Source organism: Cherax quadricarinatus, chromosome 8 (assembly GCF_038502225.1).
Source record: "Cherax quadricarinatus isolate ZL_2023a chromosome 8, ASM3850222v1, whole genome shotgun sequence".
In the NCBI taxonomy this organism is placed as follows: Eukaryota; Metazoa; Arthropoda; class Malacostraca; order Decapoda; family Parastacidae; genus Cherax; species Cherax quadricarinatus.
The window spans coordinates 33,548,778-33,576,370 of NC_091299.1; the positions used below are offsets into that span (position 1 = coordinate 33,548,778).

At 41.0% G+C, this 27,593-nt stretch overlaps 2 protein-coding genes across 2 annotated transcripts in view; one reads left to right on the plus strand and one right to left on the minus strand.

Moving 5' to 3' along the window:
* Window positions 1–27,593, plus strand: part of LOC128685500 (GTPase-activating Rap/Ran-GAP domain-like protein 3) — a 123,546-nt gene that overhangs the window by 72,406 nt on the left and 23,547 nt on the right. Inside the window, exon 8 of the mRNA XM_070082738.1 lies at window positions 4,773–4,916. Coding sequence (XP_069938839.1) covers window positions 4,773–4,916 — 144 coding nt within the window. The remainder of the gene's footprint in view (window positions 1–4,772; window positions 4,917–27,593) is intronic.
* LOC128685498 (histone H1-beta, late embryonic-like) lies at window positions 13,634–14,794 on the minus strand. The gene has a single exon (XM_053772064.2). It carries the CDS (start codon window positions 14,721–14,723, stop codon window positions 14,109–14,111), a length of 615 nt encoding a protein of 204 aa, XP_053628039.1. The 5' UTR covers window positions 14,724–14,794; the 3' UTR covers window positions 13,634–14,108.

Sequence of the window (27,593 nt, forward strand, 5' to 3'; positions counted from 1 at the left end):
AGCAAAAATCAATCTGAACATTACGAAAAAAAATTGTGTCATTGATTTTGAGTAATGTTAAATAAATTTAAAATGGTCTATGCTACACATTGCAGAATTTAGAAAAAAAAAATACGCTAGTCTAGGTTAGTTTAAGTGAGGTTCTAACTTGTGTTTGGTCAAAAAAAAAATATATGTATCACTGTCAATGAGAAAATATACTTATTAATCAATCTCTAAAAAAAATCTGGAAAAGTTTAATTTTTAAGGGAGTCATTTGAACTGTAATATCTGCACACTTCTGGTACGCTGAGGTCAGTGGTCACATGTGGTCATACCTGTCCCTAGCTGTCAGGAATTAACGTGGGGTGTTACCTAGCACCATGGCTTGCTAGGTAAATAGGAAAATAGGAGGCTGAAGCTTCGTCTACATAGGTTTGGGAGTGAGTGTGAGATGGTTGTAGGTGGTGAGGAGGAAAAAGTTACCAGCAGTGATTTGGAGAGTGGAAGCCGCTTTAAGTGGTTCACAATTCAGGAAGAAGGATAATAAGGAAGGTTAATAGAAAAGATGTGAAGGTATGAAATCGATTCTCTGCTCTCCAGGACGAGTGTACTTCGGTGGTTAGTGAGATTAAAGGTACCACTGACTCTCCTGCTTATCAAGGTAAGAATATTCTAATTGTGGGAGATTCTCAGGTAAGATATATGGACCATGCTTTTTGTAACAGAGATAGAAAGGTCAGACAGAGGGTGTGCCTCCTAGGAGCTGGTGCTGGTGACATAGTCAGCAGGTTGGATAATATTATGTCATGGTGAAAATGACATCAGGAATGGCAGGAGACAGGAGCTGCTCTATAAGTATAGGTCAGCCATAGATGTAGTCAGGTCTAAGGGAGGGATCCCAATCATATGTAGCATCTTGCCTAGAAGGGGAGCAGACACTGAATGGATGTCTAGGGCAATCGGTATAAATTGCTGGCTAGACAGGTACTGCAAGGAACTTGCAATCCCATTCATTAATAACTGGGACATATTCTATGGCAAACATGATATGTATGCAAAGGATGGGGTTCATCTCTCTGGGGTTGGAGTGGTTGCGTTAGCCAGTTCGACTGAAGGGGATTATTGGTGACATGTCTAGGGCTTTAAACTGATAGATTATAGAGGTATGGGTGTCTGTGGGAAACACTCAGGCTGCAGTACTAGAGATGAAAACAGCAGATATAACCAGGATACCTCAGGGATATGTTTAAAAGACAATATTCAAAATAAAGTTGCTAGTAAAGGCAAAGCAATTGATCAACAAACAAAGAGAGATAGTAGAGGGCAACGAGTGACTAGCTCCCTTGAGGTTTACTATACAAATAGTAGGAGTCTAAGAAATAAGATAAATGAGCTAAGATTACTTGCAAGTGCAGGCAATATAGATATTATTGCTATAACAGAGACCTGGTTCAGCTTGAAAGATAGAGAAATGCCTTCTGAATGCAGCATACAGGGTTATAAACTATTCCATACTGATAGGGTCAACAGGAAGGGTGGTGGAGTGGCGATGTATGTCAGAGATAATTTAAATTGTTGCGTTAGACAAGATATAAGATTGGAAACATTGGACACAGAATCTGTTTGGCTACAGTTTCTTGAGGGTCGTGAAAAGTTAATTTTGGTGTGATTTATGGGTCCCCAAACCTTGATATAGAGTGCAGTCAGCTGCTATGGGACGATATTCATAAGGCATCTAGATATGAAAATGTTGTGTTAATGGGAGATTTAAACTTTAGACAAGCTGTTTGGAACAATGTGACAGGAAATCTTGAGTCTGGAGTTTACCTGGAGAGAGTTCCGGGGGTCAACGCCCCCGCGGCCCGGTCTGTGACCAGGCCTCCTGGTGGATCAGAGCCTGATCAACCAGGCTGTTACTGCTGGCTGCACGCAAACCAACGTACGAGCCACAGCCCGGCTGGTCAGGTACCGACTTTAGGTGCTTGTCCAGTGCCAGCTTGAAGACTGCCAGGGGTCTATTGGTAATCCCCCTTATGTATGCTGGGAGGCAGTTGAACAGTCTCGGGCCCCTGACACTTATTGTATGGTCTCTTAACGTGCTAGTGACACCCCTGCTTTTCATTCTTGATACCGTTCAGGATTGCTTTTTAAAACAGTTTGTGACAGAACCAACTAGAGGAAACAATCTGCTTGACTTGGCTCTTGCCAACAAAGAATCATTAATTAATAATCTTGAGGTTAACGATGAGCTTGGGGAAAGTGATCACAAATCACTTAGTTTCAATATATCATGGAATTACCCAGATAACTGCAATCAAATCTCTGTCCCAGACTTCCGCTTGGCCAATTTCATGACACTGAGAAATTACCTGGGTGGGCTAAATTGGGATGACCTGACTATGGGTCAGGTTGGTGGTGTTGGTAGCCAATATGACGTTTTTCAGAGCATGGTTCTAGCTGCCCAGACAACTTTTGTTCCTAGTAGGGAAATTAGATCTAACAAAAATGATCCCAAATGGATGAACAATAGATTAAAACATCTCATTGGTCAAAAGAGAGGCATATATAGGCATATCAAAAGAGGGGGATGGGCAGTTAAGAAATCAATATATTCAGTTAAAGGGAGAAATAAAAAAAGGGAATAAGAAAAGTTAAAAGGGATTATGAGGCTAAGGTTGCAAGAGACTAGAAGACTAACCCAAAAGGGTTCTTTCAGGTATACAGAAGTAAGATTAGGGACAAAATACGCCCACTTAAGAGTAACTCAGTCAGATCACTAAAAGTGATAAGGATATGTGTGAAATTTTCAATACTTACTTCCTCTCAGTTTTTACCCAGGAAGATACTAGCAAAATTCTAGAAATAATAAATTATGTAGAACAGGACGATAATAAACTATGCACGATTGGAGTAACTAGTGACATCGTCCTCGGACAAATAGAGAAATTATAACCTAACAAATCCCCAGGTCCTGATGAATTGTTTGCAAGAGTTTTAAAGGAATGTAAAGAGGAACTTAGGCTAAATCTTTTCAACATATCACTACAAACTGGCATAGTGCCAGATAAGTGGAAAATGGCAAATGTAATACCTCTTTACAAGGCAGGTGACAGGTCCTTGGCTTCGATCTATAGACCTATAAGCCTTACCTCCATAGTGGAAAATTTTACGGAATCAATAATTACCAAGGCTATTCATAGCCATCTTGAAAGGCATAAATTGATTAATGAATCTCAACACGGTTTTACAAAGTGGCGTTCTTGTCTTACGAATTTACTTTCTTCACTAAGGTATTTGAGGAGGTAGATCATGGAATTGAATATGATATTGTGTATATGGACTTCAGTAAGACTTTCGATAGAGTTCCACATCAGAGCCTACTGAGGAAACTTCAGGCACATGGAATAGGAGAATTTTTTTTCCTGGACAGAGGCATGGTTGACAAATAAGCAGCAGAGAGTTTGCACAAATGGGGAGAAATCAGAATGGGGGCACGTCACAAGCGGTGTTCCTCAGGGGTCAGTGTTGGGCCTGTTGTTGTTCACAACTTACATGTTTGTAGATTGATGGACTGAACACATCGACTCAAGGTTGAGGGACTGATTACCTCATTCTCCTCCTGTTCTTCAAGTTTCTCCTACGTATGGACTGATGAAGCCACTGTGTGGCGAAACGTTTCCTCAATAAAGATACCCAAGAGTTGCACATGTGTCTAATTTATCCACAACTTACATAAACGACATAGATGAGGGAATAAATAGCGACATAATGAAATTTGCTGATGACACTAAAATAGGCCGTCCAATTCATTCTAATGAGGACACTAGAGCACTCCAGGATGATTTGAATAGACTGATGTAATGGTCGGAGAAGTGGCAAATGCAGTTTAATATAGACAAATGCAAAGTTCTAAATGCTGGAAAGAATAATAACCATGCCACATATAAACTAAATAATGTAGATCTTAATATTACTGATTGCGAAAAGGATTTGGGAGCACTGGTTAGCAGTAACCTGAAACCAAGACAACAGTACACAAGCATTCACAATAAAGCTAACAGAATTTTTGGCTTCATATCAAGAAGCATAAATAATAGAAGTCCTCAGGCTGTTCTTCAACTCTACATATCCTTGGTTAGGCCTCATTTAGACTATGCTGCTCAGTTCTGGTCACCGTATTACAGAATGGATATAAATGCATTGGAAAACGTACAGAGGAGGATGGCAAAGTTGATCCCTGAATCTGCACTCACTAGAAAGGCGTAGAATTAGGGGGGATAAGATTGAGGTGTATAAATGGAAAACAGGAATGAATAAAGGGGATGTAAATAGCGTACTAAAAATATCTAGCCTAGACAGGACTCGCAGCAATGGTTTTAAGCTGGAAAAGTTCAAGTTCAGAAAGGATATAGGAAAGCACTGGTTTGGTAATAGAGTTGTGGATGAGTGGAACAAGCTCCCGAGTAACGTCATAGAAGCTAAGACGTTGTGTAGTTTTAAAAGTAGGTTAGATAAATACATGAGTGGGTGTGGGTGGGTGTGAGTTGGGCCTGACTAACTCGTGCTACTGGGTTAGAAGCCGTGACCTGACTGGGTGGGCCATTGGTCTAAGCCGGGGGTTGACATGGACCTGCCCTGCATGGGCCAGTGGGCCTGTTACAGTGTTCCTTCTTTCTTATGTTCTTATGAACGAGTGATGTTGAATGTTTTTTTCACTGGCAGAAATGTTTTGGTGTGAGAATGGTCTTAACATCACAAACTGGGAGTGATAATGTTCATTACTCCGTCAGGTTTCAAGCATCACTGGGACCTGGTGAGCGAGAGGACAGGAGAAGTCACCAGACTGCACCATGTGGAAGCCTCCAAGGTCAACCTCGTGGCCGCCCTTGACATTTACGAGGACGACGAGGCCGAACTTCTCCTCTGCTACAACAGTAAGTTCGTCCTCGAGGCTGTATGGGAACCATACAATCTGTAAGTTTAACAATGGTATGCCATGGAGACAAGTTAATAACTAAAACACATTTGCAACGAGTTAGGTGTCTTTGTTCCGAAACGTTTGACCTACACACTAGGCTTCTTCAGTCAAATGCAGAGGAGGCAGCAGAAGCTGTGGGGATATAAAGACAATGCAATCAGTCCCTCACCCTTGAGTTCTGCTCCATAGTCTGGAGCAGTGTGAAGTTGAAGCAACAGCATGAAGACATACATATACAGTATATGTATGCTGTCAAGGTGAGGCGGAGACAATCTTGAAAACGACAGAAGAGACTGGGACCACTAAAGAAGCTTACTATGTAGGCGAAACATTTCTAAATAAAAATGCGTAACTGTTGCACATGTCTTGTTAAGACTGATTTGTTTTCGAGGCACCGCGGGTGTCTCAGAGGAAATGGTGAACTTCCTCTAAGATCCAGTTTCTTATGAGCTCTGCGTTCAAGGTTCAGCATCGTGGAACACTACTGTTTCATTCATCCATACATTAGTTTTAAGTTACGTCATGCTGTTTTTTGATCATTTTATTAACACAGATGGAAGTCTGATGGGCGTGTTCCACCTGATCGTAAGTAAATCAGTAAACTCTCAACTAGGCAGCGCAATGGAAAGACAAACCAGCAGAAATCAATTTCTTAATCCGCGTATTCCTTCGCCACAAAAATATATATCGTATTTACACTTTGTACAGAGTGAAAATGGCAAGTGGTATGTCCGAGCAGACAACCGAGTGGACAACCTGCCAGTTCTGCTCCATAAGTTGAAGACATCACTTCACAGAATTGGTGGGTTTCACGTCATTGGCTGTTGAACTACCAATTAGCAAAGCAGTGAGGCCCCCAGACCTGCTACACTCTTAATCGCTAGTTCGCTGGTAGAGAGGGCATGCCAAAGTGGGTAACATACGTCGAATGAAATGTAACGTCCTCTTCATATGCCACAGTCATCGTTGAACACTGTATTTTCACTCATTCATACACTAGTTTTAATAGTTACATCTACTGATCATCGTCATCCATTTTTCTCATCAACATATGCAGCCTACCATAGACTACCTCGATCAGAAATAACTACAAACTGGAAAGTTTTAAACTTCCGGACAGAAGGCACATTTTATTTTGAATAATTATAGGGTAGAGTGCAATTATCCACGTAAGTATCGAATTCAAGGATGAGATTTAATATGTCGTTCAAATCGGTATTCCCTGACACAGAAAGAATGCCTGTCATACTCTTCTTCACTAAGAATTGTCAGAAGATGAAAGTGAAGGCACTTGTGCAACATCTGGTTATCTTTATTGTAGACGTTTTTTTTTTTTTTTTTTTGTTTTTTTTTTTTTTTTTTTTTTTTTTTTTCCTTACACAGGGTTTGACAAGGTTAAGGATCCCTAGCTTTATTGACAGCTATATTACAGGTTAAGGATTCCTAACTTTATTGGCAAGCTAAGAGCTGTTACCTACATCAGCTCATTTGAAAGCATTTTTATTGTCATGAGACATACAAGTACGGAACAGGATGAAGTTGGAGCCATCTGTGGGCCAGCATTTTCATTTGATCAACTGACTTTATCTCGTTGACATCATTATGCTGTACGAATGTGTTCCATACTCGAATCATCCTGGGTATGTATGATCTCAGATGGAGTGATGTTCTGGAGAAGGGTACAGCCAGAGTGAAGTTGCTGCTTTCTGCCCGTCTTGTGGCATAAAAGCTTGTTTCACGCTGTCCTCGAAGTGGATCCAAGTGTGGTATTTTGACAATATTGGCCTTGTACATAACAGTAAGGCCACCCACATCCCTCCTATGTTGAAGGCTCTGCTGAAATGACAGATCTATCCAGGATGGGTCCAGGCGAGAGATGAGACGTCTTGCTCTGTTCTCTACTCTGTCAAGCAGTCGCAGATGAGAGGGGGGGCAGGCAAACCAAGAAAGTGGAGCATACTCAAGGTGTGAGCGTACTTGTGCCTCGTACAGGATCTTGCAACCCCTACTGTCAAGCAGATGCGAGATACGGCGAAGTGCTGTAAGCTTCCTGGCTGCCTTGTTTGCAAGATTTACAACATGGTTCTTCATGGTTAGTTTGGAGTCAAATTTCACCCCAAGGATATCAACTTCTTCTCCAGGTGCCAACATCCTCCCATTCATCCTTACTACTGCACCAGCATTACCATCATGGTGCCTAGAGACGATCATCATTTGCGTTTTCTCAGGTGCAAATGTTACTTGCCATCTATTTCCCCAAGCTGATATAGCTCTCAGCTGGTGATTGATGTAGCTTAGAGCAGCTGGCATTTCTTCTCTTGGATAAGTGAATGTCAGTGTACAGTCGTCTGCATATGCATGTGATTCTGGGATGAGATGAAGAAGGTCGTTGAAGTAGACATTCCATAACAGTGGACCCAGCACGCTTCCTTGTGGAATGCTTGCCCCAATAGGATGCCTTGCTGATTCCGTTCCATTGAGGACTACACTTAGAGATCTACCATGAAGGTAATCACTGAGGAGACATAGCGTAGAGCCTGCAATTCCCAGTGCTTGAAGTTTTGCTAAGAGGCCCTGGTGCCACACCCGGTCGAAAGCGCCAGCAATGTCCAGTGCTACCACACAGCTGACTTTGGATTCATCCAGTGACTGGTGCCACTTAGTGGAGAGGTTTAACAACAGATCAGCAGCAGAGTAACCTTTCCTGAAGCCATATTGACGATCACAAAGTAGTGAGTGGTAGTCAAAAAAATCTGTCATTTGTCTTGAGATTATTGTCTCAAGGATCTTACCAGTGATTGACAGGAGTGACACTGGTCTGTAGTTGCTGATTTCTGCTCTGCTCTTCTTTTTGTGAACAGGGACTACATTTGCCTCTTTCCATAGAGAGGGCCATTTACACTGTACTAGGCAGTGCTGAAAGATGCGAGTTAGAGGTGCTGCTAGCTGGTCTGCACATCTTCTCAACAATCTTGGGCTCAACTTGTCTGGGCCCACAGCCTTTTCTTGGTCAAGTGATTTATCAATACAGATTCTTGGATATAATAAGAAAACAGAAGAACTATATACAAAAGATGAGGTAATCAGTCCCTCAACCTTGGAGGTGGTGTTTAGAGCACCGTGGTTGTAGAGATTCTGAATCTCTACAACCACGGTGCTCTAAACATCAAGAATATGTATTGATAAAGCCACTGGATGGCGAAACGTCTACAATAAAGATAACCAGATGTTGCACAAGTGCCTTCACTTTCATCTTGTCGGTATTGTATATCTGTCTTGCACAATTATCAGAAGAGTTGAATCTTGAAGGTAATCACTAAGGAAGTGTAGAAGGGAACCAGTTAACGCTAGTGCTGGTATTCTGAAGAGAGTACCACAGAATAATAAGCCTTTATTTTATACAGCACTTTGCTAGATGCCCATTTAATCATATCTGTTAAATAAAGCACTAGAGTATAGGAGGAAAGTGTGACCAGTGAGGAGAGGGAAGAATTGCGACTTTTTACGTCATAAGAACATAAGAACATAAGAACGAAGGAACACTGCAGAAGGCCTACTGGCCCATGCGAGGCAGGTCCAAGTCTCCTACCGGCTTAAGCCAATGCACCCAACCTAGTCAGGTCAGGTCACATTGACTTAAGGGAGGAACACGGCAACCGACCTGGTAGCACAAGCTATCAGGTCCAACTCACACCCACCCACATCCACTCATGTATTTATCCAACCTATTTTTAAAGCTACACAACGTTCTGGCCTCTATAACTGTACTCGGGAGTTTGTTCCACTCATCCACAACTCTATTACCAAACCAGTACTTTCCTATATCCTTCCTGAATCTGAATTTTTCCAACTTAAAACCATTGCTGCGAGTCCTGTCTAGGCTAGATATTTTCAGCACACTATTTACATCCCCTTTATTTATTCCTGTCTTCCATTTATACACCTCAATCATATCCCCCCTAATTCTACGTCTTTCTAGAGAGTGCAGATTCAGGGCCCTTAGTCTATCCTCATAGGGAAGGTTTCTGATACGTGGGATCAACTTTGTCATCCTCCTTTGTACATTTTCCAGAGAATTTATATCCATCCTGTAATACGGTGACCAAAACTGTGCAGCATAATCTAAATGAGGCCTAACCAAGGATGTATAGAGTTGAAGAACAACCTGAGGACTCCTATTATTTATGCTTCTTGATATGAAGCCAAGGATTCTATTAGCTTTATTGCGAACACTTATGCACTGTTGTCTTGGTTTCAGATTACTGCTAACCAGAACTCCTAAATCTTTTTCGCAATCCTGTAATATTAAGATCTACATTATTTAGTTTATATGTGGCATGGTTATTGTCCTGTCCAACATTTAGAACTTTGCATTTGTCTATATTAAACTTCATCTGCCACTTCTCCGACCACTGCATCAGTCTATTCAAATCTTCCTGGAGTGCTCGAATGTCCTCGTCAGAATGAATTCGACGGCCTATTTTAGTGTCATCGGCAAACTTGCCGATGTCGCTCTTTATGCCCTCATCTATGTCGTTTATGTAGATTGTGAACAGCAGGGGGCCCAACACTGACCCCTGTGGAACACCGCTCGTAACGCTTCCCCACTCTGATTTCTCCCCATTTATGCAAACTCTCTGCTGCCTATTTGTCAACCATGCCTCTATCCAGGAAAAAATTTCTCCTCCTATTCCATGTGCTTTAATTTTCCTCAATAGTCTCTGATGTGGGACCCTGTCAAAAGCCTTACTGAAGTCCATATACACAATATCATATTCATTACCATGATCTACCTCCTCAAATACCTTAGTGAAAAAAGTTAATAAATTCGTAAGGCGGGAACGCCCCTTTGTAAAACCATGCTGAGATTCGTTGATTAATTTATGCTTTTCAAGGTGGCTACGAACTGCCTCGGCAATTATTGATTCCATAAATTTTCCCACTATGGAGGTTAGGCTTATTGGTCTATAGTTCGAAGCTAAGGACCTGTCACCTATTTTGAAAATAGGTATCACATTTGCCATTTTCCACTTATCTGGCACCATGCCAGTTTGTAGTGATATGTTGAAAAGATTAGCCAAAGGTGTGCTAAGCTCCTCTTTACATTCCTTTAGAACCCTTGCATACAGTTCATCAGGGCCTGGGGATTTGTTAGGTTTTAATTTATCTATTTGCCTAAGGACCATGTCACTTGTGACCCTAATCGTGCACAGTTTATTATCGTCCTGTTCTACATAATTTATCATTACTGGTATATCACTGGTATCCTCCTGTGTAAAAACTGAGAGGAAGTATGTGTTAAAAATTCTACACATTTCCTTATCACTGTCAGTGAGCTGACCCGAGGAACTTTTGAGTGGGCCTATCTTGTCCCTGATCTTTCTTCTGTATACCTGAAAGAATCCTTTTGGGTTAGTCTTCGATTCTCTTGCAACTTTAACCTCATAATCTCTTTTTGCTTTTCTAATTCCCTTTTTTATTTCTCTCTTTAACTGAATATATCGATTTCTTAATTGCCCCTCTCCTCTTTTGATTTGCCTATATATGCCTCTCTTTTGACCAATCAGATATTTTAATCTATTGTTCATCCATTTAGGATCATTTTTGTTTGATCTGATTTCCCTATTTGGAACATAATTTGACTGAGCAGCTAGAACTATGCCCTGGAAAGCATCATATCGGCAACCATCACCACCTACCTGACCCTTAGTCAGGTCATTCCAGTTCAGCCCACCTAAGTAATTTTTCAGTCCTATGAAATCAGCCAAGCGAAAGTCAGGGACGGAGACTTGATTGCCATTATTAGGGGAATTCCATGATATATTAAAACTGAGTGATTTGTGATCACTTTCCCCAAGCTCATCATTAACCTCAAGATTATTAATTAGTGTTTCCCTACTGGCAAGAACCAAGTCAAGGAGGTTATTTCCCCTAGTAGGCTCTGTCACAAACTGTTTTAAAAAACGATCCTGGATCGTATCAAGAAAGTCACCTGACTCTAAATTTCCTGTCAAATTGCTCCAGTCAATCTGTCTATAGTTGAAATCTCCCATTAGCACAACATTTTCGTATGTAGATGCCTTACGAATTTCGTCCCATAGAAGTTTACTGCACTCCCTATCAAGATTTGGGGCCCTGTAAATCACACCCAAAATTAGTTTTTCTCGGCCCTCGAGAAGCTGTAACCAAACAGATTCAGTGGCTGACGCTTCTAATTTAATATTTTTTCTAACACAACAATTTAAATTGTCTCTGACATACATTGCTACTCCACCACCTTTCCTGTTGACCCTGTCAGTGTGGAATAATTTATAGCCTTGTATGTGACATTCAGAGGGCATCTCTCTATCTTTCAGATTGAGCCAGGTCTCTGTTATAGCAATAATATCTATGTTTCCTGCACTTGCAATTAATCTTAGCTCATCTATCTTATTTCTTACACTCCTGCTATTAGTATAGTAAACCTTAAGGGAGCTAGTCCCTTGCTGCCCTCTGCTGTCCCCATTTGTTTGCTGACCTGATCTATTGTCTTTATTTATAACTTCATGCTGAATGCCTTTTATACATTTACTGTTTCCAACCCTAGTGTTGCAACCTGCTTGTTTCCCACACACACCCATACCTCTATCTTCCATCAGTTTAAAATCATAGGCATTTCACCAATGGCCTTCTCAATCGAGTCTGCAAGTGCTACCACCCCTGCCCCAGAGAGATGTACCCCATCCCTTGCATACATATCATGTTTGCCATAAAAGTTGTTCCAGTTGTCAATGAATGGGATTGCAAGTTCCTTGCAGTATCTGTCTAGCCAGCAATTTACACCAATTGCCCTAGACAACCATTCATTTCCTACTCCCCTTCTAGGCAAGATGCTACATATGATTGGGATCCCTCCCTTAGACTTAATAAAATCTATAGCTGACCTGTACTTATCTAGCAGCTCTTCTCTCCTACCCTTCCCAATATCATTTCCACCAGCACTGAGACAGATAATGGGCTTGTTCCCATTACCTGACATGATATTATCTAGCCTGTTGACTATGTCCCCAACACCAGCTCCAGGGAAGCACACTCTATCTCTCATCTTCTTATTGACCATGCTTTTTGTAAAAAAAGCACGGTCAATATATCTTACCTGAGAGTCACCAGCCACAAGAATGCGCTTACCTCCATTAGCAGGGGCAGTAGTACCCTTACCTTCACTGGCCACTGAAGTACATTCATCCTGAAGAACAGAGAAGCGATTTCCTACCTTCAGATCTTCACTCTTAACTTTCCTTACTCTGATGCGCCTTCCATTACTGTGAACCACTCGCCACTTGTAGCAGGTGCTGGGCTGCACCTCACTGCTGGTAGCCATTGCTACCTCCCCAACTACAGCCTCCTCACAGCGAGAGACAGACTGCACCTCACTGCTAGAAGCCTCATTCCCCACAACTCCAGCCACCTCACACTCTCTCCCAGACCCATTGAGGTGGACCTTCAGCCTCCTAATCTCCTCCTGGAGAAGCAAGACCTCCTCCTTCAACTCTCCAACCTCAATTTTTAAAACACTGCAGAAGCAAGCCATGCTTTGTAACCGTCCACGCTAAACCCGTAGGGATTATGCGGCGCCTGTGGAGGTGATGGAAGGCATTCAGGCTTAGTTCAGGGAACTGGAGCATATATCCAATTCCCTAGATTAAGAGCCTCTCACCAGCATCAAGGAACCTCCCTTGTTGGGGTTACACTGAACAGACACACTGTCATAGCTAGGTTGGGGTATGGTGTGGGCAGGGAAAAAAAAAAATTTAGGGTCCACACCTGCAAGGGGCAGAAGGTTCCTCTGTGGTCACCGTGGGGTCTGGGCCACCCTTCCTGGTGTATAGAATTACACCTAGCAGGATAAATCTTAAGATATTATATTTAGAAGCACACTAAGGGTTTCAACGCCTGGGTAACACGAGGCAATCAGGTTCGATGCAAGGAGAGAACAGATCAAATTCCTGGATCAAGAGCCTCTCACCAGCATCAGTGCATCTCCCCCGAGTGGGTGAGTTAGACCTGACTGTTGGACCAGTGGGCGATTTGGACCTGCTAAGCATGAGCCAGGCCTCCGCAGTGCTCTTTAATGTTAAATTATAATCATGGGGAAGCGCTAAACCCGGAGGATTATACAGCGTCTGGGGGGGATGTGGAAGGCATTCAGGCTTAATTCGGGGAACTGGGGCACAGATCCAATTCCCTAAATCAAGGAACCTTCCTTGAGGGGTTTAATGTTCAAACTCCACTCTCTTCACTTGTTTAAAATTATTATAATCAAGGGGGAAGCGCTAAACCCGTAGGATTATACAGCGCCCAGGGGAGGGGGGATGTGGAAGGCATTCAGGCTTAATTCGGGGAACTGGAGCACAGATCAAATTCCCTAAATAAAGATTATATATAATCAAGGGGGAAGCGCTAAACCCGGAGGATTATACAGCGCCTGGGGGGGATGTGGAAGGCATTCAGGCTTAATTCGGGGAACTGGAGCACAATCTAATTCCCTAAATCAAGAGCCCCTCACCAACATCAAGGAACCTTCCTTGAGGGGCCCTAAATCAAGAGCCTCACCAACATCAAGGAACCTTCCATGTGGGGCACTTGTTTAAAAGTATTGTTAAAATTCAATCAGTTGCAATTTTCAAATCGACTATAATTTAAGCATAAATTTAAAAAAAAAAATCCAATCACATGAAAAAAAAAGGGGCTAAACCCGTAAGTCATACAGCGCCAAGGCATTTTGGAAATATTTTAAGCATCAATAATACAAAAATATTATTAAAGGTATTCAATAAGTTTTCAGATACAAACTATCAATCAGTTAGTTTATAAATCATAAACATAACGTGCACTTCGACTTATGCCCGAAATCCCTAGCCATGCTAAGCGTTCTAGTGGTACACTGTAATCACAAAATTTTACTACATATAAACCAAATAACCAAATTTGTCAACTCAGCATTGTAATCCTTATAGAGAATAAACTTTGAATTGAATTTGAATTGAATAATTGAATTCACATCAAAAATAAATTAAATCTGAGTTCAGATGATCTACTTGGCAGTTGTATTCTTTGTAGTCGACACCTTGCTAACCCTCTTAGCTGTTGGCTACTTTGGTGTGGCGGCCTAGGCGGTATATTTCTTAGCGACCTTCTTAGCTGCAGGCTTCTTAGTAGTGGCCTTCCTGGCAACGTTCTTCTTAGCTGCAGGCTTCTTAGTAGTGGCCTTCTTGCCAACGTTCTTAGCTACAGGCTTCTTGGCGACGGTCTTCTTAGCCGTGGCCTTCTTGGCGACGGTCTTCTTAGCCGTGGCCTTCTTGGCGACGGTCTTCTTAGCTGTGGCCTTCTTGGCGACGTCCTTCTTAGCTGTGGCCTTCTTGGCGACGGCCTTTGAAGCAGGCTTCTCGATGACCTTCTTAGCTGTAGGCTTCTTGGAAGCCGCGTCCTCAGCCTTACTTATCTTGAAGGAACCGGAGGCACCAGAACCCTTGACATGCTTGAGGGATCCCGAGGCGACCTCACGCTTGAGGGCGACCTTGAGGTGAGTGGCGACGGTCTTCTTCTGGAGGTTGTAGGCTTGAACAATGTACTTCAGAATGGCCTGGCGTGAAGACCCACTACGCTCCTTCTGTGTAGTGATGGCTTCAACAATCATGGCAGAGTAAGAAGGATGAGTGACTACCTTCTTAGTTACCTTAGAGTATTTTCTAGATGTGATGGGTAATGCTGTGGCATCAGTCATTTTGGCAATACGAGAGATGAACTGATGTGAAAGAATTATGATATGCCAACCTACTCCTGCTGGAAGAGAGCGAGTGTGACTAAAATATACAATACATGTAGTATGTAGCCAGGCAGCGGACGCAAAGGTAACAGCTGAGAATTCTCACCCGCCCAGCAGAGGTATTTGTGCTTGTTACCATTACATTCTTAATATATTTAACGCCCTAATTTTCACTAAATCTTGTTCTAGACTTGCAGATATGCAGAAGAGTAATTTACCTTCATGTTTATGTACAAAACATTTACTTGCAATCATGTCTTATAATAGTTATTTGACTATTTCTCAGGAAAGTACCAGCAAAACACGCTTAATATCAACAATAAAACTTAAATAGTATAATTAATTAAGCCCTTCAACATTCTAATATAATTTTAGATAATAGAGTAATAGTCTTTCTTAAAGTTAACATGGTTTAGTAAACTGCTGAATAAAGTATTATGTAATATAAAATTATACTAGTTGACGGAACTAACACAAATTTCTGGCTCCCCGCTGGTGGAAAACGCTACTAAAACACTATAATATTTTTCTCTAATTCTCACTACTGAGAATATATTAAATTATTATAATCCAGCACCTGTATAGCGTATTAATATGTATTCTTCTAATGAATATCAGAAAGATATATATGAAGAGAAAGGCTTCGTTTTATCAAGTCTTGTCCCTGAAGTTTGTTGGTGCCTCGTCAGCGGCTCCAGCAGCAGCAGATCTCAATTTGTTCCTCAATAAAGTTTCTATTTACAATATTCAGCAAAAAATATGCACTAATATAAATAAATGTCTCATTTAAGTCCCCAGATGAACTTCAGAGTTTATAAGATTAATTAACAAGAGTAAAATATCCTAGATTTGCGCCTCCGTATAAGAATCTTGGATGAGAAGAACTAACAGGCTGACAATAAGTATTTTCTATTTCTTTATATACATAATCATAAAAAATTCCCCGTTTTCTTTATATAATTATTTAAAAAAAAAAACTGCATGTTTAGGAAATAAAACTAGTAAATTATTGTACAGAGAGTTACGAGCAATATATTAACAAGACTGTCCATGAAATTCCTCATAAATATGAAGATTAAGACACATGTGCAACATCTGGGTATCTTTATTGTAGACGTTTCGCCATCCAGTGGCTTTATCAATACAGATTCTAGGACATAATTAGAAGACAGTAGAACTATATACAAAAGATGAGGGACTGATTACCTCATCTTTTGTATATAGTTCTACTGTCTTCTAATTATGTCCTAGAATCTGTATTGATAAAGCCACTGGATGGCGAAACGTCTACAAGAAGGATAACCCGATGTTGCACATGTGGATTAGTTTTTTGTCAGTCTTTGCACATGAAGAGGTAAATGAGATTCCAGAAATTAACAATTATTCAGTTCCTGAAGAATTTAAATTAAATATTATTACTGTCACGAGCGACGTGATTATCAAACAGATGGATAAATTGAAACAGAGTAAGTCCCCGGGACCCGACGCGTTGTTTCCCAGGATAAATTAGACACATGTGCAATATTTGGGTATCTTTAACGAGGAAACGTTTCGCCACACAGTGGCTTCATCAGTCCATACAAAAGAACATAAGTAAAGTAAAAGGACACAAGTGCAACTAATGTGACATTTTATTGTGTCAACGTTTCGCTCTCAAGGAGCTTTATCAAGCCGTTACAAACAATATATGAACACAGAGAGTATATATAGGCTTAGTGTGAGGTGAAAGTTAAGACACTTGTGCAACATCTGGCTATCTTTATTGTAGACGTTTCGCCATCCAGTGGCTTTATCAATACAGATTCTTGGACATAATAAGAAATCAGAAGAACTATATACAAAAGATGAGGTAATCAGTCCCTCAGCCTTGGAGGTGGTGTTTAGAGCACCGTGGTTGTAAAGATTCTCTACAACCACGGTGTGTTAGGTTAGACACATATGCAACAGTTAGACAACTTTATTCCGAAACGTTTCGCCTACACAGTAGGCTTCTTCAGTCGAATACAGAAAGTAGGCAGGAACAGTAGAGATGTGAAGACGATGTAATCAGTCCATCACCCTTAAAGTCGTAGAATTTGAGGTTGTCAGTCCCTCAACCTGGAAAAGTTCAGTTCCATAATCAGGAACTGAACTTCTCCAGGTTGAGGGACTGACAACCTCAAATTCTACGACTACTAGGGTGATGGACTGATTACATCGTCTTCACATCTCTACTGTTCCTGCCTACTTTCTGTATTCGACTGAAGAAGCCTACTGTGTAGGCGAAACGTTTCGGAATAAAGTTGTCTAACTGTTGCATATGTGTCTAACTTAACAACCTGTCGGTATTGTATACCATTTTCATGTTCACAACCACGGTGCTCTAAACACCAAGAATCTGTATTGATAAAGCCACTGGATGGCGAAACGTCTACAATAAAGATAACCAGATGTTGCACAAGTGTCTTAACTTTCATCTTGTGGTATTGTATACCTGTCTTGCACACTAGTGTGAGGTATAATACTACTGGTAGTAGTAGTAGTAGTGATATAAGTTGTAGTAATGGTACTAGTAATACAATATGGTAGAATAGTCAACTTGCACATGAGTAACAGGATATAAAAGCTGACTGACTGTGCAAGTTGACTGTTCTACCATATTGTATTACTACTAATACTAATCTTCAACTTGTCGGTTTTTCAAACCATTCATCACAACTAATACTACAACTTATATCACTACTACTACGACAACTTATATCACTACTACTACCACTAGTACTGCACCTCACTCTAAGCCTATATATACCCTCTGTGTCCATGTACTGTTTGTAACAGCTTGACAAAGCTCCTGTCACAATAAAATGTCACATTAGTTGTATTTGTGCCCTTTTACTTTACATACTGGTAATTCTACCTGGGCTGGTGGCTAAAGCTCTCGCTTCACACACGGAGGGCCCGGGTTCGATTCCCGGAGGGTGGAAACATTTCGACACGTTTCCTTACACCTGTTGTCCTGTTCACCTAGCAGCAAATAGGTACCCGGGTGTTACTTGACTAGTGTGGGTCGCATCCTGGGGAACAAGATTGAGGACCACAAAGGAAATAAGTTAGACAGTCCTCGATGACGCACTGACTTTCTTGGGTTATCCTGGGTGGCTAACCCTCCGGGGTTAAAAATCCGAACGAAATCTTATCTTATCTTATCTAAGAAAGAAGGAACACTGCAACAGGCTTACTGACCCATACGAGGCAGGTCCAAGTCTCGTACCTGCTAAAGCCAATGCCGTAACCTAACACTAGTTAGGTTAGGTCACATTCACTTAAGAAAGGAGCACAGCATCTGACCTAGCAGCACAAGCTAGTCAGGTCCAACTTACACCAACCCGCACCCACTCATGTATTTATCAAACCAATTTTTAAAACTACATTACGTTTTAACCTCTTTAACTGTACTGAGTAGTTTGTTCCACCCATCTACAACTCTATTGCCAAACCAGTGCTTTCTAATATCCTTCCTGAATCTGAATTTTTCCAACTTGAAACCATTGCTGCGAGTCCTGTCTTGGCTAGATATTTTTAGTATGCTATTTACATCCCCTTTATTTATTCCTGTTTTCCATTTATATACCTCAATCATATCCCCTCTCAATAAAGATTCCCAAGTATTGTACATGTGTCTAATTTATCAACTTGTCGGTTCTCTGAACCATTCATCTACATATCCCCCCTAATTCTACGCCTTTCGAGAGAGTGCAGATTCAGGGCCCTCAGCCTATCCTCATAGGGAAGATTTCTGATACATGGGATCAACTTTGTCATCCTCTTTTGTACGTTTTCCAGAGCATTTATATCCATTCTGTAATACGGTGACCAAAACTGAGCAGCATAATCTAGATGAGGCCTAACCAAGGATATATTTAGTTGTAGAACAACCTGAACACTCCTATTATTTATGCTTCTTGATATAAAGCCAAGGATTTTATTCGCTGTTTGGCGAACACTTATTCACCGTTGTGAATAATATTCACTGTTGTCTTGGTTTCATTCTACTGCTAACCAGAACTCCCAAATCCTTTTCGCAATCAGTAATATTAAGATTTACATTATTTAGTTTATATGTGGCATGGTTATTTTCCTGTTCAACATTTAGAACTTTGTATTTGTCTATATTAAACTGCATCTGCCACTTCTCCGATCACTGCATCAGTCTATTCAAATCATCCAGGAGTGCTCTAATGTCCTAGTCAGAATGAATTCGACGGCCTATTTTGGTGTCATCGGCAAACTTGCTTATGTTGCTATTTATCCCCTCATCTATATCTTTTATGTAAATCGTAAATAGCACGGGGCCCAACATTGATCCCTGTGGAACACCGCTCGTGACGCTTCCCCACTCTGATGACTTCCCATTTATGCAAACCCTTTGCTGTCTATTTGTCAACCATGCCTCTGTCCAGGAAAAAAATTCTCCTCCTATGTCGTGTGCCTTAATTTTCCTCGATGGTCTCTGATGTGGGACTCTATCAAAAGCCTTACTGAAGCCCATATACACAAAATCATATTCATTACCATGATCTACCTCCTCAAATACCTTAGTGAAAAAAATTAATAAATTCGTAAGGCATGAACTCCCTTTTGTAAAACTGTGCTGAGATTGTGTACGAATGGTATATAATACCGACAAGATGAGAGTAAGACACATGTGCAACATCTGGGTATCTTTATTGTAGACGTTTCGCCATCCAGTGGCTTTATCAATACAAATTCTAGGACATAACTTGAAGACAGTAGAACTATGTACAGAAGATGAGGTAATCAGTCCCTCAACCTAGGAGTAGGTGCGAACAGCACCATAGTCGTGGAGATTCTGAAGCAGAAGAAAGAATCCTGGCGCTTATATAGTAACGTCAGGTGTAGCAGACGAGGGCATATTCACTGGTAGGCGGGATTCCCCAGTGGAAGTAGGTCCTTCCCAAAGAGATGGGTTAGTTGTAGTACATAACCTTCACGACTACGACATCTACTACTACAACTAACCCATCTCTTTGGGAAGGACCTACTTCCACTGGGGAATCCCGCCTACCAGTGAATATGCCCTCGTCTGCTACACCTGACGTTACTATATAAGCGCCAGGATTCTTTCTTCTGCTTCAGAATCTCCACGACTATGGTGCTGTTCGCACCTACTCCTAGGTTGAGGGACTGATTACCTCATCTTCTGTACATAGTTCTACTGTCTTCAAGTTATGTCCTAGAATTTGTATTGATAAAGCCACTGGATGGCGAAACGTCTACAATAAAGATACCCAGATGTTGCACATGTGTCTTACTCTGTGCTGAGATTCGTTGATCAATTTATGCTTTTCAAGATGGCCATGAATTGCCTCTGCAATTATTGTTTCCATAAATTTTCTCACTATGGAGGTATAGCTTATTGGTCTATATTTCGAAGCTAAGGACCTATCACCTGCTTTGAAAATAGGTATCACATTTGTTATTTTCCACTTATCTGGCACTATGCCAGTTTGTAGTGATATGTTGAAAAGATTAGCCAAAGAATGCTAAGCTCCTCTTTACATTCCTTTAGAACCCTTGCATACAGTTCATCATGGCCTGGGGATTTGAATGAACATTAAAATGGTATAAAATACCGACAGATTGTTAGGTAAGACACATATGCAACAGCTAGGTATCTTTATTTCGAAACGTTTCGCCTACACAGTAGGCTTCTTCAGTCGAGTACAGGAAAGTTGATAGAAGCGGAAGATACTTGAAGACGATGTAATCAGTCCATCACCCTTAAAGTTTTGAGGTGGTCAGTCCCTCAGTCTGGAGAAGAGCATTGTTCCGTTGTCTGGAGAAGAGCATTGTTCCGTTGTTTCAGACAACGGAACAATGCTCTTCTCCAGACTGAGGGACTGACCACCTCAAAACTTTAAGGGTGATGGACTGATTACATCGTCTTCAAGTATCTTCCGCTTCTATCAACTTTCCTGTACTCGACTGAAGAAGCCTACTGTGTAGGCGAAACGTTTCGAAATAAAGATACCTAACTGTTGCATATGTGTCTTACCTAACAGCCTGGGGATTTGTTAGGTTTTAATTTATCTATTTGTCTAAGGACAATGTCACTTGTGACCCTAATCATGTTTTGTCTATTATCATCCTGTTCTACATAATTTATTTTTTCTGGAATATCGCTAGTATCTTCCTGTGTAAAAACTGAGAGGAAGTAAGTGTTAAATATTCTACTCATTTCCTTATCACTGTCGGTGAACTGACCCGAGTGACTTTTGAGTGGGCCTATCTTGTCCCTAATCTTACTTTTGAATACTTGAAAGAATCCTTTTGGGTTAGTCTTCGATTCTCTTGTAACTTTAACCTCTTAATTTCTTTTTGCTTTTCGTATTCCCTTTTTATTTCTCTTTTTTAACTGAATATATTGATTTCTTAACTGCCCATCCCCTCTTTTGATTCGCCTATATATGCCTCCTTTTTGTCCAGTGAGATGTTTCAATCTATTGTTCATCTATTTAGGATCATTTTTGTTTGATCTGATTTCCCTATTTGGAACATAAGTTGTCTGAGCAGCTAGAACTATGTTCTGGAAAACGTCATATAGGCAACTATCACCACCTACCTGACCCACACTCAGGTCATTCCAGTTCAGCCCATCCAGGTAACTTCTCAGTCCTATGAAATCAGCCAAGAAGAAATCAGGGACAGAGACTTGATTGCCATTATTAGGGTAATTCCATGATATATTAAAACTGAGTGATTTGTGATCACTTTCCCCAAGCTCATCATTAACCTCAAGATTATTAATTAGAGATTCCCTGCTGGCAAGAACCAAGTCAGGCAGGTTATTCCCTCTAGTTGGTTCTGTCACAAGCTGTTTTAAAAAAACAATATCAGGAAAGTTGCTTGACTCTAAATTTCCTGTCAAATTGCTCCAGTCAATTTGTCTAAAGTTAAAATCTCCCATTTACACAACATTTTCGTATGTAGATGCCTTACGAATTTCGTCCCATAGAAGTTTACTGTACTCCCTATCAAGGTTTGGGGGGGCCTGTAAATCACATAAGAACATAAGAACACATATGCAGTATAATGTGATCCTTTATTGACAACGTTTTACCCACACAGTGGGCTTTTTCAAGTCACACACAGATCTACCTGGGGTGGAAGGTACGGGAGTATTTATAGTCATGTTCAGAATGTTGAGGTCAGGTGGAGAATGCTGCATCTGATGATCTACCGGGTGGAGTTATAGAGTCTTGGGTAGCTTGGCAGGGGTATTGGACAAGTTGTGAGTAGACCTTCTGCAGTGTTCTATGTTCTTATGTGGGATAGCGATGAAGAAGTTTCTTGGCGAGTGGTTCAGCTATGTTATAGAAGCCGTTGTTCTGGTTGAAATTGTTGGTTATAGAGATAAGCGATGATTCCAGGATTCTTCGGTATTGAGTGTTGTCTTCTGTGGCGATAAGTCTTGAGTTTCTGTAGTTAATTAAATGGTTGTGTGAATTGCGATGTTGTACACAGGCATTCCTTGTATCGTCAGTCCTGCTTGCATATTGGTGTTCTGAAATACGTGTTTGGAGGTCTCTTAATGTTTCACCCACATATAATTTGTTGCAGTCATTACAAGGGATTATGAGATTAAGACACATGTGCAACATCTGGGTATCTTTATTGTAGACGTTTCGCCATCCAGTGGCTTTATCAATACAAATTCTAGGACATAACTTGAAGACAGTAGAACTATGTACAGAAGATGAGGTAATCAGTCCCTCAACCTAGGAGTAGGTGCGAAGAGCACCATAGTCGTGGAGATTCTCGACTATGGTGCTCTTCGCACCTACTCCTAGGTTGAGGGACTGATTACCTCATCTTCTGTACATAGTTCTACTGTCTTCAAGTTATGTCCTAGAATTTGTATTGATAAAGCCACTGGATGGCGAAACGTCTACAATAAAGATACCCAGATGTTGCACATGTGTCTTAATCTCATCTTGTCGGTATTATATACCATTCGTACACAACAAGGGATTATGTATACCGCTGCGATGAATGGTTTGAAAAAACCGACAAGTTGAAGATTGAGACACTTATGCAGCATATGGGAATCTTTATTCAGGAAACGTTTCGCCACACAATGGCTTCATCAGTCCAATACAAAGAGGAAGGCGTAAGGAGAGGAGGAGTGTGAGGTAATCAGTCCCTCAACCTGGAGTCGATGTGTTCAGTCCATCAATCTTGTATAATGTACAGCATAGGGCCGTAGACGTGGCTTATATACTGTAGTGAGGTGAGGTGAAGCAGGCGGAGGCGGGGTCATAGTGGTACCATCCACTAGTCGGTTCTCTGAACCATTCATCTACAAACCTGTCAGACACTGCAACTTCTTGGGATCTTAATACTTAGGAATTCTTCGCTTGCCTAATTCTTGGGCACAACCTACTTCCACATTGAACAAATGTAACACCACCTATGACTGCTGCACCTCTCCTGCCATACGGTTTATAAGCTGCTTCTCCGCTCATCTGCCGTATTCTACTCAAGATTGATGGACTGAACACATCGACTCAAGGTTGAGGGACTGATTACCTCATTCTCCTCCTGTTCTTCAAGTTTCTCCTATGTATGGACTGATGAAGCCACTGTGTGGCGAAACGTTTCCTCAATAAAGATACCCAAGAGTTGCACATGTGTCTAATTTATCAATTAATATTTTCTCGAGCATATAATGCAACTCCTCCCCCCTTCCCATTAGATCTATCCACACTGAACAACTTAAATCCCTGAATATTACACTCAGCAGTCATATCCCGACTCTTTAAATCATACCAAGTTTCAGTTAATGCAATGATATCAAAGTTCCCAGCACGTGCTACCAAACGTAGTTCATTAATTTTATTTCTTGCACTTCGACTGTTAGCATAAAATACCATCATATGTTTTTTCTTCTGCACATTTTTCCTATTGATCTTTGTTTTTACACAATTTCTGAAATTATCATTACCCAGAGTTACTCCATGACAGTTACTATTAAGATTCTTAATATCAGAGCACAAGTCAATATATCCATACTCATTATTTATCATTTCTAAACCCATACCTCTAACTAATCCTAGTTTAAAGTCCTAACAACCCCCTCAACTGAGTTAGCAAGAAAACCCACACCTGCCCTGGATAAGTGAACCCCATCCCTGGCATACATGTCATTTCGGCCATAGAAGTTGTCCCAGTTGTCAATGAATGGTACTGCATTATCCTTACAGTGTTTATCCAGCCAACAATTAATACCAATTGCTCTGGACAACCATTCATTACCAACTCCTCTTCTTGGCAAAATGCCACATATAACAGGGCACCCCCCCCTCTTCCTAATTATGTCTATAGCTGTCCTGAACTTTCTAACTAAATCCTCACTTCTACGCTTGCCTACATCATTGCTTCCAGCACTGAGGTAAATAACAGAATTGATCCCATTACCGTTCATGATGTTGTCAAGCCGGCTAACAATGTCCTCCATCCCAGCCCCAGGAAAGCAAACCCTCTGTCTCCTACTCCTGTCCTTCAAGCAGAATGCCCTATACATGTATCTAACCTGGCTATCCCCAACAACAACAATATTCTTACCTTCCTTGTTGTCGTTCGTCGTGATGATCCCAGTAGTCGACTCACATTCATGGCCCTCGAGAAGTTGTAACCAAACAGATTCAATAGCTGACGCTTCTAATTTTATATCTTGTGTAACACAACAATTTAAATTATCTCTGACGTACATCGCTACTCCACCATACAGAGGAGAATGGTGAAGAACAGGAACAGTTTGAGATAATCAGCCTTGAGTCGATGTAATCAGTCCATCAAAATTGATGGACTGATCACATCGACTCAAGGCTGATTGACTGATTACCTCAAACTCTTCCTGTCTTCACCATTCTCCTTTGTATGGGCTGATGAAGCCACTGTGTGGCGAAACGTTTCCTCATTAAAGATACCCAAATGCTACACACGTGTCTAATTTATCAACTTCTCGGTTCTCTGAACCATTCATCTAAACTCCCCAGTAAAGTTATAGAGGCTAAAACGTTGTGTAGTTTTAAAAATAGGTTAGATAAATACATGAGTGGATGCGGGTGGATGTGAGTTGGACCTGACTAGCTTGTGCTACTAAGTCAGATGCCGTGCTCCTTCCTACCGGCTTAAGCAGGAAGGAGACTTCGACCTGCCTCGCATGGGCCTATTGCAATGTTCCTTCTTTCTTATGTTCTTAAACTGATTAATGATCTCAACACGATTTTATAAAGGGGCGTTCCTGTCTTATGAATTTACAAACTTTTTTCACTTAGGTATTTGAGGAGGTGAATCATGGTAGTGAATATGATATTGTGTATATGGACTTCAGTAAGGCTTTCGATAGAGTTCCACATCAGGGGCTATTGAGGAAACTTAAGGCACACGGAATAGGAGGAGAAATTTTTTCCTGGGTAGAGGCATGGTTGGCAAATAGGCAGCAGAGAGTTTGCATAAATGGGGAGAAATCAGAGTGGGGGCACGTCACAAGTGGTGTTCAAAAAGGGTCAGTGTTCGGCCCCTTGTTGTTCACAATTTACATAAACTACATAGATGAGGGAATAAATAGCGACATAAGCAAGTTTGCTGATGACACCAAAATAGGCCGTCCAATTCATTCTAATGAGGACATTAGAGCACTCCAGGAAGACTTGAATAGACTGATGTAGTGGTCGGAGAAGTGGCAGATTCAGTTTAATATAAACAAATGCAAAGTTCTAAATGTTGGACAGGAAAATAACCATGCCACATATGTAAGGTAAACGGACACAAGTGCAACTAATGTGACATTTTTATTGTGGCAACGTTTCGCTCTCCAATAAAAATGTCACATTAGTTGCACTTGTGTCCTTTTACTTTACATATTGTCGGTAATTCTACCAACATTATTACATGCCACATATACTAAACTAAATAATGTAGATCTTAATATTACCGATTGCGAAAAGGATTTAGGAGTTCTGGTTAGCAGTAATCTAAAACCAAGACAACAGTTGTGATAAATGGTTTAAAACCGACAAGTTGAAGATTAAGACACTATTGCAACATATGGGAATCTGTATTAAAGAAACGTTTCGCCACGCAGTGGCTTCATCAGCCCAATACAAATCAGAAGGAGGAGTTTGAGGTAATCAGTCCATCAGCCTGGAGTCGATGTGTTCAGTCCATCAATCTTGTAGAATGTACATCATAGGGCCGTAAAAGTGACTTATATACAGTAGTCAGATGAAGCGAAGCAGGAGGAGGCGGGGTCATAGTGGTACCATCCACTAGTCGAAGTAGGTCTTCGTCCAAAGGTTGGGCAAGGTTGAATTATTCTTTTTATCAAGATCCCATGATGTTGCAGTGTCTGACAGATGTGATAAATAGTTTAAAACCGTGTGTGATGAATGGTTGAAGATAGAGACACTATTGCAACATATGAGAATCTTTATTGAAGAAACATTTCGCCATGCAGTGGCCTCATCAGTCCAATACAAATCAGAAGGGTGTAAAAGCACATCGACTCCAGGCTGAGGGACTGATTACCTCAAACTCCTCTTCTCCTTACACCCTTCTGATTTGTATTGGACTGATGAAGCCAGTGCGTGGCGAAACGTTTCTTCAATAAAGATTCCCATATGTTGCAATAGTGTCTTAATCTTCAAGACAACAGTGCATAAGTGTTAGCAATAAAGCTAACAGAATCCTTTCCTTCATATCAAGAAGTATAAATAATAGAAGTCCTCAGGTTGTTCTTTAACTCTATATATCCTTGGTTAGGCCTCATTTAGATTATGCTGCACGGTTCTGGTCACCGTATTACAGAATGGACATAAATGCCCTGGAAATCGTACAAAGTAGGATGACAAAGTTGATCCTATGTATTAGAAATCTTGTACGAGAATGGTATACAATACTGACAAGATTAAACCTGACACACACATGTGCAACATCTGGGTATCTTTATTGTAGACGTTTCGCCATCCAGTGGCTTTATCAATACAGATTCTAGGTTGGTAGATAAGACACATAGGCAACATTTAGGCAACTTTATTCCGAAACGTTTCGCCTACACAGTAGGCTTCTTCAGTCGAGTACAGAAAGTAGGAGGGAGCAGTAGAGATGTGAAGACGATTTAATCAGTCCATCACCCTTGAAGTCGTAGAATTTGAGGTTGTCAGTCCCTCAGCCTGGAGAAGTTCAGTTCCATAGTCAGGAACTGTCTGAAGATCAAGCGACAGTGTTGAGACTCAAATACTGTCTGAAGGAGGCTCTCCTTCAGATAGTATTTGAGTCTCAACACTGTCACTTGATCTTCAGATAGTTCCTGACTATGGAACTGAACTTCTCCAGGCTGAGGGACTGACAACCTCAAATTCTACGACTTCAAGGGTGATGGACTGATTAAATCCTTGGCTTCATATCAAGAAGCATAAATAATAGGAGTCCTCAGGTTGTTCTTCAACTCTATACATCCTTGGTTAGGCCTCATTTAGATTATGCTGCACAGTTTTGGTCACCGTATTACAGAATGGATATAAATTCTCTGGAAAATGTACAAAGGAGGATGACAAAGTTGATCCCATGTATCAGAAACCTTCCCTATGAGGATAGACTAAGGGCCCTGAAACTGCACTCTCTAGAAAGACGTAGAATTAGGGGGGATATGATTGAGGTGTATAAATGGAAGACAGGAATAAATAAAGGGGATGTAAATAGTGTGCTGAAAATATCTAGCCTAGACAGGACTCGCAGCAATGGTTTTAAGTTGGAAAAATTCAG

What these genes read in the sequence shown, in the direction of transcription:
- LOC128685498 (XM_053772064.2), bottom strand. Translation starts at nt 14,723, where the DNA reads ATGACTGATGCCACAGCATTACCCATCACATCTAGAAAATACTCTAAG.